This window comes from Hypanus sabinus, chromosome 1, assembly GCF_030144855.1.
Source record: "Hypanus sabinus isolate sHypSab1 chromosome 1, sHypSab1.hap1, whole genome shotgun sequence".
Lineage (NCBI taxonomy): Eukaryota > Metazoa > Chordata > Chondrichthyes > Myliobatiformes > Dasyatidae > Hypanus > Hypanus sabinus.
The window spans coordinates 132337056-132350754 of NC_082706.1; the positions used below are offsets into that span (position 1 = coordinate 132337056).

At 39.2% G+C, this 13699-nt stretch overlaps 1 protein-coding gene across 3 annotated transcripts in view; it reads right to left on the bottom strand.

The window, feature by feature from the left end:
• The window catches only part of cep76 (centrosomal protein 76), a 53102-nt gene that overhangs the window by 14624 nt on the left and 24779 nt on the right, over positions 1-13699 (bottom strand). For all 3 annotated transcript variants that reach the window (XM_059976597.1, XM_059976587.1, XM_059976593.1), the window contains 4 exons: positions 13424-13521; positions 10947-11075; positions 9873-10061; positions 4748-4914 (listed from right to left, as the gene is read on the bottom strand). In XM_059976597.1, the coding sequence (XP_059832580.1) occupies positions 4748-4914; positions 9873-10061; positions 10947-11075; positions 13424-13521 (583 nt within the window). The remainder of the gene's footprint in view (positions 1-4747; positions 4915-9872; positions 10062-10946; positions 11076-13423; positions 13522-13699) is intronic.

Sequence of the window (13699 nt, forward strand, 5' to 3'; positions counted from 1 at the left end):
TAAATACAAGAAGGACTCAAATAGACGTTGAGTATTTTACTTAAAAGTAACCTTCAACCCAACGTCTTTTTTTCGGAGTTCAAAATGTTTTTGTTGCATGCAGAAATGTAATTTCGTTTTCTCTGCAGGAGTTCATCAATTTCATAAATGCAACACATTATAGTTTGTTTATACATAGCATAAAGGCAAAACAGAACGTTGTATGCAGTGTTATTTCATTTTAAATGTCAAACGGGTTTTGCGGCTCCCAGTGTTTTCTTTTCTGTGGGAAACGGGTCCAAGTGGCTCTTTCAGTGGTAAAGGTTGCTGACCCCTGCACTAGGCCAAGCGCCAACACGAGGTTCCCAACAGGTGTTTGTATTAAATGGCTCAAACATTGATTTTAAAGTCAATTAAATCATGACTGAATATATCTAACACTTCTCTAAATTTAAATAGGAATTATCTGCAACTAAAATTAAGATTATTAGAATTCCTTAGACAATCAGTGCTTGATCTATTAACTACATTTAATCTTACAGCAGTTCAAGCAACACAAGTGCTTTAAACTTAGATAAAAAAGACATGGGATGTTAGAATTGGCATGAATCAACAAATGGCAAGTATTGTTCAAAGCAAGTGATGACATGAGAAGGTGATGAAGTTTTAGGGCACATGACAGGCCAAAGTCAGCATGGTTTCCTTAAGGGGAAATCTTACCTGACAAATCTGTTGGAATGCTTTGAGGAAATAACAAGCAGGATAGACAAAGGGGAGTCAGTGGATATTGCTTACTTAGATTTTCAGAAGGCCTTTGACAAGTGCCATACTTGAGGCTGCTTAATATGATAGAGGTACATGATATTACAGGACAGATTCGACCATGAATAGAAGATTGGTTGACTGGCAGGAGGCAAAGGGTGGGAATAAAGGGGGCCTTTATTGGTTGGCTGCCGGTGTTCCATAGGTGTCGATGTTGGGACCACTTCTTTTCACATTACATGTCAATGATTTAGATAACATAATTGATAGCTTTGTGGCCAAGTCTGAAGATGATACAAAGATAGGTGGAGGGATAGGTAGTGTTGAGGAAGCAGGAAGTCTGCAGAAGGACTTAGATTGGGAGAATGGGCAAAAAAGAGGGAGATGGAATATAGCGTAGGGAAGTGTATGGTCATGCATAGACTATTCTCTAAATGGGGAGAAAAATTCAGAAACAAATAGAAGGTGCAAAGGAATTTGGGAGTCCTCGTGCAGGATTACCTGAACATTAACCTGTAGGTTGAGATGGTAGTTAAGGAAAGTAAATGCAGTGTTAAAATTCATTTAGAGAGGACTAGAAGGATGTAATACTGAGGCTTTTTAAGGGATTGGTCACTCTATACTTGGAGTATTATGAACAGTTTTGGGCCCCTTATCTTGGAAAAGACGCACTGACAATGGAGAGGGTCCAGAGGAGGTTCATAAGAACAATTCCAAGAATTAAAGAGTTAACGTTTGAGGGACATTTGATGGCCCAGGGCCTGTACATGTTGGAGTTTAGAAGTATAGGAGGCATCTCACTGAAACCAATTGAACATTGAAGGCTTAGATAGAATGGATGTTGAGAGGGTGTCTCCTATAGTGGGTTAGTCTAGGACTAGAGGGAACAGCCTCAATAGAGGGGCATCCATTTACAACAGAGATGATGAGGAGGAGGAATTTCTTTAGCTAGAGGGTAGTAACTCTGTGGAATTCACTGTCACAGACAGTTGTGGAAGCCGAATAATTGGGTATACTTGAAATGGAGATGGGTGGGTTCTTGATTAGTCAGGGTGTGAAAGGTTACAGGGAGAGGGCAGGAGAAGGAGGTTGATGGAGATAATAAATCAACCATGATAGAATGGCAGAGCAGACACGATGGGCCAAATGGTCTAATTCTGCTCCTATACGTTTTGGTCTTATGAACAAATAGAGAAAGCACAAAAGACAAAGGGAACATGGGAAATCAATGCTGAAGCCTGCACTGCAACCTGCAACAGCAATAAAGGAAACATGATTTCAGGTGCAGTCAAGCTCATGAACTCACTGATTGATCAGATCAGACCTGACCTGTACTTGTCACATCCAGGAAATATTTCAAATAAACACAAATTCTGCAAAACCTGTAGACACAAGCTCAGACTATAAATAGTAAACAAGCCAGTTTAAGGTTTAATTATTTCACAGAGTGGTTAACCAGTGGAACAGACAGTTGAAAGAAATAGATAATACCAGCAAGTTATAGGGGGTTGGTTCGCTACTTGGCAAAATATAATAGAACATAGATTATAATAATAGAAAATAGATAATAATAGCTGCAATATGTAGGCTTGTACATACTACATGTGACTCTATGGATTGCTATTTCTCAAATACGGGATGTACAAGCTTATTGATAATGCAAAGCTGGGTGGCAGTGTTGACTGTAAAAAGGATGAAGAAAGGCATTTCTGTATTTAATGTGTAACAGTCCAACCATGAGCTTCAAAAGAAAAAAAAAGTTTTCAAGCACCTTAATCAATCCTCTTGGATAAATGGTATACTAATTTGTTACACAAGTATTTCTTCCAATTTTCAGTCCAATGACACTTATATGGAAATTGGAAGGGTGAGTGTTCATGATCTTATGATTCAGGGGTTATTTTGGACTCCAATACCTTGCTATCCTGTTGATGATTTATATGATAACTTAAAGAACTTGAACCAGAGCAAAAACTAAGGACCTTCCCTATGATTTGTGCACTGGTGGAGGAAAATAGAAAAGGAGGTAGGGTGGCCCTGATATTAAAGAATGGGATAAAAGCAGGAGGAAGAATCAGTTTCCTTAAAGAAATAGTAGAATCAGTTTGGGTAGAGCTAAGAAACAAGATGTAGAAGGAACCACTGATGGGAGCTTTGTGTATAGAGATCTCCAAAAAAATGGTAGTAATTTAAGACAGAATAAACCAAGAGATTAAAGATGCAGTCAACAGGAACAATGCACTAAATGCAACGGATATCAGTCTAAACTCAAACCAAATTAACAGTGATAATGTGAGGACAAATTCATAAAGTGTACAAGAGATGGATTTTTTTTTGCTATGTAATGGAAACAAGGGAATAGACAATTTTAATTCTTTTGTGAATGAGTTATGATTTGGGGTCTTTAGTTATCATAATATGAAAGAAACTTACATAGTAATTAAAAATGTTTTTGTTAAATCTGAAGGCAAGGTCTTAGATGACAATGGCATGAAGCATGAGTTTATTGAAAAAACATTAAAACATTTAACTGCAGCATCTATGGACAATCATTTAAAGAATTAACACATAGGTTTATGTCATGTACTCCCCTTTAAGATGCAAAATCAAACAGGAAAACTAGTCTGTCCACGGCCATCAGCAGAAGTTAGAGATGGCATTGGAAAACATGCCAAAAGAAAACAAAAGCAGGAAGTCATGATTTCCTAAGGCAAATTATGTTTGGAACATCCACTGGAATTTTCTGAGGTTATAATTGATAGAATGCAATAGGGTAAATCAGTTAATGTTGTGTATTTGCACTTTCAGGCAGTTTTGTAAATCGCCACACCATAGATTATTAAGCAAAATTAGAGGCTATTAACAAGTGTATAATGAGAATTAGCAGAGAACCCAAAATGAATAATTTGGAGGCTGGAACAAATAGTGGGCCGAAGGGTCAAACACTGTATGCAAAAGCTTGTTGATGATGCAAAACTAGGTCGTAATGTAGACAGTCAAAAGGATGCAGAAAGATTTCAGGAAGACGTGAACAAAATGAATGTGCATGGCCATGGCAACTGGAATATAACTGGAAAAAGGTCAGGTCACTACCCCATTCCCGGTAGAAAAAAAAGGTGGAGTAGACTTTCAACGCTTAGAGTTTGGTGTTCATAGGCTCCTTGGTGTACTTGGACACTGATATACAGTACAACATTACAGTTCCAGGAAGCAAACAGTATGTTGGCCTTTATAGCCAAAGGATTTAAGAACATAATTCTTTCTCCCAATATATGGGATCTTATGCACTTCAGTCCTCATGTGATGTCAACATGTCTGATCAACCTACCAAAGGAATTAAATATTTAAGATGGAAGAAGTGCAACACAAGCTCAGCAGACTGATTCATTGCTGAGGACTGGCCCTACACTGATAAGTTTAGGCAAGTAAGTGGTAATGTCTAAATGTACAAAATTGTATAACGTACAAACGAGTCATGACATAGTAGAGGTATGGATGCTTCCTTTGGCTGGGTGTCAGAAATAAGAGATTAAAGATAAATTTTCTTCATTCAATTGTAGTTATTTAGGCTTCTCTACCAAAGGGGCTATGAAAGCTCAGCCACTTAGCATATTTAAGAAAGCCAATTACCAATTTTTTTTGATATTAGGGAAACGGAACTGTTTGGTTTAGTGCAGGAAAGTAGCATCAAAGACCACCCATGATATTATTGAATGCAGGATCAGGCACGAGGGGTTGAATGTCCAACTCTTGCTTCTATTTCTTATGGTCTACAAAATCAGTAACCTGGTACCAAGCTGACAATTTTCTCAAAACCTCAACCATAACCCGGTTAAATAGAACATTGTTCCAAGGTGGAAGATCTCTGTGCAAGACTGACAGAGAAATCCTACATAAGCACCTGCTCTTAGAATTATACCCAAGACTCAAGGTATAGATTACTGGGGTAGAATAGTGCACTGGTAACATTATACACTTAAATAATGAATGAAAACTTTGTTTTCACCTGCATCCTGTTAAGCTCTCCCAGAAAACAACATTCCCACTTGTTCCATACGTCATCACCCAAGTGTGGGGCACCCTTCTTGCTTTTGTTCCTACACACACGTAGGCATCCAATCCGAAGCCCAGCAGCAAACTGCACAGTAAGGTGGCATGATCCTCACAGTCTCCCTAAAAGTAACCAAAAGTAGATATCCATTGGGGACAATCTGTCTAAAAACATTCACCCCAAAACATCCCAATTTAACAATAATAAGAAACACTAAAGCTTTTGTCCTTCTCATGCCTAAATCTATGCTTCCCTATCTTTCATCCAATTGCTGGTCAACTAATGGAATAATAGAAAATAATTTGCTAACTTAACAAGGACTTTCTCAAAAAGTAACTGATTGGATGTATAAAATGTTTACATCTATCCCAAGAACACAATAAACTTATTGACTTATTTTAACACAGAATGGGGCTATCCATCCCATCAGTACAATGTTGGCCCTCAAATGCACTTCCATCAATCCCATTCCCACTCTCAATTCCCTGTGGCTCAGCAATACACGCTCCTTCATGTGCCCATCAACTCCTCTTTGATGCTTTTGCCATGTGACAGTGAGAATAGAATGAGGTAGCGGATAAATAGATTGCTGAAGTATTGGAGTGGGGGGCCGGGATTCAGATTTCTGGATAATTGGGATCTCTTCTGGGGCAGGTGTCACCTGTACAAAATGGACAGTCATGCTGGGAAAGTCATGTAATAAGGATAATGTCACAATTATAATGGAGAACTTCAACATGCAAGGGAATTGTGAAAATTAGATTGGTGTTGGATCACGAGAGGGAATTTGTTGAATGCATACAAGATGTACTTCAGCCTACTAGGGGAAAGGCCATCTTTGATTGGGTGTTGTATGATAGCCCAGGTCTTATTAGGGAGCTTAACATAAAGGGACCCTTACGAGGCAGTGATCACAATATGATTGCACTCATACTGCAATTTGAGAAGGAAAAGCACAAGTCACATATATCAGTATCGCAATGGAATAAAGGGAATTATAAAGGCATGAGAGAGGAATTTGCCATGTGGATTGGAGGAGGACACTGGCGGGGATTTCAGTAGAGCAGAGGCTGAAATTTCTTGGAATAGTTCACAAGGCACAGGATAGATATGGCCCACAGAAGAAGTAATTCTCAAATGGTGGGGGTAGACAACCGTGGCTGACAACGGAAGTTAAGGACTGTATAAAAGCTAAGAAAGGGGCATATAAGGTAGCAAAAGTGAGTGGCAAGTTGGAAGATCAGGAAGCTCTTAAAATCCAACAAAAGGCAACTAAAAAAGCCACAAGGGAAAAGGTGAAATACGAGGGCAAACTAGCCAATAATATAAAGCAGGATACTAAAGGTTTTTTCAGTTATAAAAAGAGTAAAAGGGAGGTGAGAGTTGATATTGGACCACTGGAAAATAATGCTGGTGAGTTAGTAATGGCGGTTCAAAGAAATGGCAGATGAACTTGATGGGTATTTTGCATCAGTCTTCACTGTGTAAGACACTAGCAGTGTGCCAGAGGTCCGCAAGTGTTAGGGAGCAGGACTGAGTGTCTTTGCTATTACAAAGGAAGAAGTGCTAGGTAACGCAAAGATCTAAAAGTGGACAAGTCACCTGGACCAGATGGACTACATCCCAGAGACCTGAGATAAGTTGCTAAAGAGATAATGATGCATTGGTCATGATCTTTCAAGAATCATTTGATTCTGGCATGACTGGAAAATTGCAAATGTCACTCCACTCTTTAAGAAAGAGGAAAGCAAAAGTGAGGAAATGATAGGTCAGTTGGCCAAACCTCAGTGGTTGGGAAAGTGTTGGAATCTATTATTAAGGTTGAGGTTTTGGGGTACTTGGAGACTCATGATAAAATAAGTCAAAGTCAGCATGGTTTCATAAAGGGAAATCTTGCCTAACAAATCTCTTAGAATTCTTCAAGGAAGTAACAAGCAAGGTGGACAAAGGAGTGGCTTTGGATGTCAATTACCTGGATTTTCAGAAAGTATTTGATACGATACCAGATATGAGGCTGCTTAACAAGGTAATAATGGAGTACCGTCAATAGTTTTCGACCCAATATCTCAGAAAGGATGTGTTGTCATTGGACAGAGTCCAGAGGAGTTTCACGAGGATCATTCCAAGAATTAAGAGATTAACATATGGGAAGCATTTGGCAGCTTTGAGTCTGTACTCACTGGAATTTAGAAAACTTGTAATCTACCAAAGGTTGAAAGGAGTAGATAAGGTGGATGTGGAGAGGATGTTTCCTATTGTACGGGCTTCCAGAACTAGAGGGCACAGCATCAAAATTGAGAGGTCACCTTTCAGAACAGAAGGAAAGAGGATTTTTTTTAGCTAAAGACTAGTGAGTCTGTGGTATGCTCTGCCACAGATTGCAGTGGAGGCCAAGTCCATTGGTATATTTAAGGCTGCAGTTGATAGTTTCCTGATTGGTCAGGGTATCAAAGGATATGATGAGAAGATAGATTTATTGGGTTGAATGGGATCTGGGATCAGCCAATGATGGAATGCAAACTTCACCTAGGCAGCACCAAATCAGGATTGAAACTAATGTTTGGATTGAAGATGCAGTGCTTACTGCAGTGGCACCATGTCACCTCTAAACTACAAGTGCTTCTACCTTCCTTAAAATTCACTAAAAACTTTCTGTCACTGATGAATCTGTAAAATTAGATTATATTAGATTACAATTCAGTATCACATATTTAATTTTTAGACAAATTCCTTTCACCCAATATTGCAGGAATAAAACATGATTAAGCAATTCAGGAATTGAAATTGCTCAGAATGGGAATGAGATGCAAAGGCCAAGTAATGGACTTTAAATACTTTACACTAGTGGTTGCCAACTCGTCCATTGCGATCGACTGGTCGACCTTTGAGACTTTCCCAGTAGATCCCGAAAAAACAAAAGAAAAAAATACAAAATACTGTTGAGAGATTGTTTCCAGGTTGCGGGGTTTTAGTTCCATTCTTTCTGCGCAGTGTGCGTGTGTAGCTCCCTCGCCACGCACTACACAGTGTACTTCAGTGGTCCCCAACCACTGGGCCATGAGGAAACGATATGAGTCAGCTGCACCTTTCCTCATTCCCTGTCATGCCCGCTGTTGAACTTGAACGCGCATGAGGTCATCAGTCGCCTAAACACAGTGATACCCTTGCACCAGGGATCACTGGTTGGCCTCGGGTAACTGGCCACCTCATGTGGCCAGCGAGAAGTGCCTTTACTACTGGCCTGGAGTGCAGACAGATGGGCACCCCTCTAAACCTGTTTAGCACACCGAATGTTTGTGGGGAACCTGATGCTAAAATATTCGCAGACGACCCAATTCAGGCTCAGGACTTCATAAGTACCAGTGCAGCTACATTGCTGCAATCTACTGAAGCAAACTTTTTGTTGGTCGATAGAACCTACAAGCGGGGTGGGTGCGCACCCTGTTGCACTCCTCGCTCAGTTGATCACTCTGTCCGGACTGCAACCACCGCGGCCCCGGCATGGGGACCTCCAGCCCTTACTTTGTTCTCTCACCCCACCCACGACCAGCCGCACCTGGCCAAGGCCTCTGGCGACGGGCGGGCAGAAGGCTGGAGTTTGGGCCCAGGGGCTGTCTAATGAGGCAATGAAGCGCTTAAAACTGCTTCAGTACCTTGAGTCTAAGCACCCTGCACTTAAAGACAAGCCCGTTGAGTTTTTTGAGCAGCAAAAACGTGAGCAAGGGGGACAGAAGCAAGTGCTGATAGCCACATAAACTACATTGCGGAAAAGACTGGACATAAGGAACCCCCTTCGAGTATCGCTGTGTTCCAGTCACGTTTAACACCCCAATCGGCCGGTCCACAAGAATATTGTCAATATTAAACTGGTCCGTGGTGCAAAAAAAGGGTGGTGACCCCTGGGGTACACACATTATTTCTACTTCAGGGTTGCGGGGACTTAAAAAGGTTGGTGACCACTACTTTACACAAATAACTTAAAGGTAAAATATTATGGATGCTGGACATCTGAAATATAAAAAACAATGGAATATTGGAAGCTCTTCAGCTAAGCAGGCAGCATCTGTGGAAAGAGAAACAATTGATGTTTCTGGTTCATGATCCTTCTGGGAACCAGAGGAAACTGGAGATAATTTTGTTTTAGGATAAAGAAAATGGGGGCTGAGAATAAATAGGTGGAAGACAGGAGTGTTTAAGTGACATAATGAAATGATAGTGGAAAGTGAATAAGTGACAACAGAGTTAGTAAAAAAATAACCAGAGTAAATGGGAGAAACATTATTGCTACCTGGAATAGAGAGTAAGAGGTAGCGAGACCCAAGGAAATGAGAGGAGTAGTGTATCATGAGGATTAGTACTCAGGCTTCCGTTTCTCACAATTTACATTAATGAAGTCCAGAACTCAAATTTCTAGAATTTTGAAGAGCAGGTTGAGGGGAGGGGTGGAAGAGTCAAAGCTGATGACTGCACCAAATTAAAAATGATGAATAGTCATAAGATACCTCATGGGAGGAGAGCTATTTGAGAGTTTGGTTACACTAATGAGTGATGGGTTACAGGCACCAAGAAACAATGGAGAGGGGTGGAGAAAGTGAAGGGGATTTCTTTGAAAGGATGGAGATTAAAAGGTACCGAATGACAGATTGTCCTGGTGTGTCAGGAAACTACTAGCTCACAAAGTTCTTCAATAGGAGCTCAATTGACAATGTACGCATTTCAAGCAGGATTGAGGGTGTGTGGGGGGGTGGTTGCAGGAGAAAATGATCACTCAGTATCAAATGGCCACCTAAAGACATTGTCCTTGTTCTCTTCCCCCTTCTCTGCAAACATCTTCAATTTTTAACTTTTTCAAGCGAGTGGTACAACTTGAGGGAGTTGATTGGAATGTATCATGGGGAAAATTATTGGGGAATTGAGATCCAGTGAACTAGCAGACTCAATTGACTAAAACTTCCTTCTCTCTTTCATAAGAAAATATATGGAAATACTATGATATCAAATTCTAACTTTGCTTTAAAATATCTAATTTAGCTTTTAACAAAGATAGACCTGAAAATAAAACTAAATGGAAGATATGTACCTTGCCTTTACAGAGAAAACTCAGGAGAGTGCACCATTGTTCTTGTTTGGATCCACCTCCAACCGTGGTGGCTCTCTCATAGCCAAGAACATTGACAAACCTAGCAGCTTGTCTTGGTGTGTCCAGAAGCCTGCCAGCCCGCAAAGGTTTTATATAAGAGCACACTGGACGATTTATACCATTTTCGTCCTGAGGAAGAAAAAAGGTGAAAATAGTCAATTTCTTCAGCTAAGGGCACAAAGTTAATTCAGGTGAAAAATAATACATTCTATGATCTGAACAAAGAACGTAGAATCTGAAGTTCTTAAACATAGATGCATTATTCTATGACCAACCATTAAAAATGGCATGGTTGCACATACAGTTGGAAAGAGGTGAAACGCCATCAGTCTTTGGAAAAGCATTAGGCTATAGTCGGTCAACGATCGGAACAATTTTAAAGGATAAAGTGAGAAAGGCTCTACCCCGATGAAAGCCACAATTATTACTAAGCAACGTAGTTGTTTAATTATTGGGTTTTGGGGTTTTGATTCTCACATCAACCCGGCACAGTGGAGAGCGCAGTCGATAGTGGTCTGTTACTGGATCGAACTTGGGAAGAAGTTCCCGAGCCCGGCGCCGAAATATACATTCTTAAGTGTTTTATATGCATAGAAAGGTAAAATATATATTATATACTAAGACAAACGTTTGACTAACTGACGCTAAATAATACCGGATGTACCTGAGAACTTCCGATTTTTTTCAATCCCGATCCATGATAACCCACGCACATCTTCCCGTATACATTAAATCATCTCTATATTACTTATAATACCTAATACAATGTAAATGCTATGTAAAATAGTTGTTATACTGTATTGTTTAGGGAATAATGACAGGAAAAAAAGTCTGTACATGCTCGAACAACAAGTGCTGGAAGAGCACTTCTGGGTTTTAGCAATTCACAGTTGGTTGAATTCACACATGCAGAATTTGCGGATAAGGAGAGCTGACTGTACTTGCATAATTACCTTATTATCTGAAATATGAATTTAAAATTTAACATTTTAGTAACTACACTTAAACACTCACCTGTGCAAAGATTTTCACAAGTCTGGTGTTATGTGAAGGCCTGATCTGAAGATACTCTCTCCACCACTGTTTGGCATATATGAGATACAAACGTTCCTTTTCTGCAGACTTTTGACGTTCTAATGTTAGCTGCAAATTTTAACAGTTAAAAATGTGAAACAAAGTTTGGCCATAGATTCTTACAGAGCACAGATACTATGTCAAAGTGATTCTCTATAACATGTTAATAAGCAATGGATGTTACCTTTGCTGTGTATCATATGGCAGTTTTGAAATCCGATCACATGATTAATTGTTTCTTATTGTGATAATTTTCTTACTCTTGAACAAAATCTTAACAACTCTGGCATGAGAAAGTTCAACTTCCTTGATAAATTATTAGGCTGCATGTGTTAAGGCAGAATAAATGAGCTGGCAGGCAAGGTAAGAGGTTTGTGGGAAGGAATTCAATGTAAAGGAAACCACATGATGAGCACTGCATGAAGCACACTGGATTGTTATAAGTTTAAGTGAAGCTCTGCTTCACGTGGAAGGACTGTTTGGATCCCAAGTGGTGGAAAGAGGTGAAAGGACGGCCCCCACAACTGTCATCCCTGTAGGATGTTTTTCTAGGACCAGAGGGTACTGCCTCAGAACCTCAGAGATGGCAAGGTATTTTGTTAGCCAAAGGGTGGTAAATTTGTGAAATTCATTGCCACAGATGGCTGTGAAGGCCTAGTCATTAGGTATATTTAAAGTGGTGGCTGATAGGTTATTGATTAGTATGGGCATCAAAAGTTACAAGGAAAAAATAGAAAAATGGGGTTGCAGCATCCTGGCCTGACATGTTGACTAGTTACTCTTTTCCATAGATGCTGTCTGGCTTACTGAGTTCCTCCAGCATCTTGTGTTTGTTACTTCCGCAACAATTTTTTCTTGTCTCGAAGGTGGCAAAGGTGAATACGGTTAAGGTTTATACAACATGTTAGAAGGACAGAATTCTAGGATTTTTACCTAGAGATCATGAGGCAACAGCAATAAATGTTTTGGCTGGAGTGACATATGACCTGGAAGGTAAACAAGATGGAAATGATATTCTCAAGCTGCCTTTCCTTTAACTGGTGTTGGGGATCATGGTTTTGGGAAGAGTTGCAGTAGCTACATTGCTTTTGCTTTCCCGTGAAGAGAGCTGATTCTAAATATCAAACTGATGCAATTTTTCCCAAAAATAAGTTAATTTTCCTTGTACAAGGAGTAACTCACAGAAAAACTGCCTTCTGTTCATTTATTTAATTCTTGAAAAAATGAATCAGCTTGTAATTTACAATTAGCTTAATTTACTGGGAACTTCCATTTGGTGGAAAATCAAGAGTGTGGCAACTTGTCGCAGATCCACTCATTACATCTATTATAATCATTGTACTCGTTTAAAATCTAAATTCTGTTTCTGCACTTTATTCTGCATTGCTATTGTTTTACCTTATTCTACCTCAATGCACTGTGTAATGATTTGATCTGTATGAAAAGTACGCAAAACAAGCTTTTAATTGCATCTTAGTACATGTGACTATAATAATAAACCAAAATCAGCAAAGTGAAAGGTGCAAAATTAAAATTTTAATGCATCAAGAAATATTGGCAAATGTTCTAGGTTGTCAGTCAGTTTTCATCATCTCACATAGATAGAAAATAAATATTCGAAAATCAAAACTTTGGTCAGACCAGAGTGTGCATCATATTTTGTTGATGATTAGATGAATTCTGCTGAGACACCAACTTTGACTGATGTCAGGCGATACCTTGTTGGCATCTCCTGGGGAACTGCTGAGATTATTTTATTTGTAGTGCAACCCTACACACTGCTAATACTGTTCTCAGCTACAGTTTAACATTTACTATTAGCAATACAAAAGGAATTCATATCCTTTTATAACTTCACCTGACCATTTAGCTCTGATCTTTCATCCTACTTCACTGCCAATAGAACTAAGTGCATAAGAATAGAAACCCCATAAAGAGTATTACCAAGAAAATGGACAATAGAATTGCTATTGCCATCTTGTTTAGAGGATGATGCTGCTTTGCTTTGTTCTGAGTAATTCATGAGAATAATTGTGTGAACTTTTTAGCAGGTGAGATGGAACAATCTAGAACATAATTAACCAGAACCAGGAACAGAATTTGTAAAAAATTCTAAAAAATTATAAGTTTGGTTGGAATGAAAACCAGAGAAGATTGTTTTCTATGAAGCTGATATCCTCCCTCAATTTCTACCGGTATTTTTCCAGAACAATGAAATAAGCAGCAGCATAACATCAGTCTTTTCTAAGTTTTTACTTGTAGTGATTGGAACATAATCAAGGTAGGGCCTAAAGAGATCTGATTAGGAGCAATGTACATAGCACTTCAGCAAGTGACACTATCAAAAGACTTGTTCTCACCCAATTCATTTCAAAATCAGGAAATTATACCAAGGTAGATTACAACAGATACAGTACCTGAGTGTCAACTACTTCCTGGCTGAGTGGTTGCATCAGATGTGGATATATTTCAAGTTTTAGATTTAAAATTCCAACTGGAACTTTAGATTCAGTGCCTGAAAGAATTTGAGTAAACATTTCATCACAAGTGCATTCAAAGCTGGTCTTAATACTAATGAAACTGGATTAAGAATGTATCAAACGCAAAAATGTGGTGTCAGGATTGTCAAATATCTACGAACAATAACAAATTTAGAAGTGTGGGATATGCACTCAATAAGAGGTGGCGGGGAG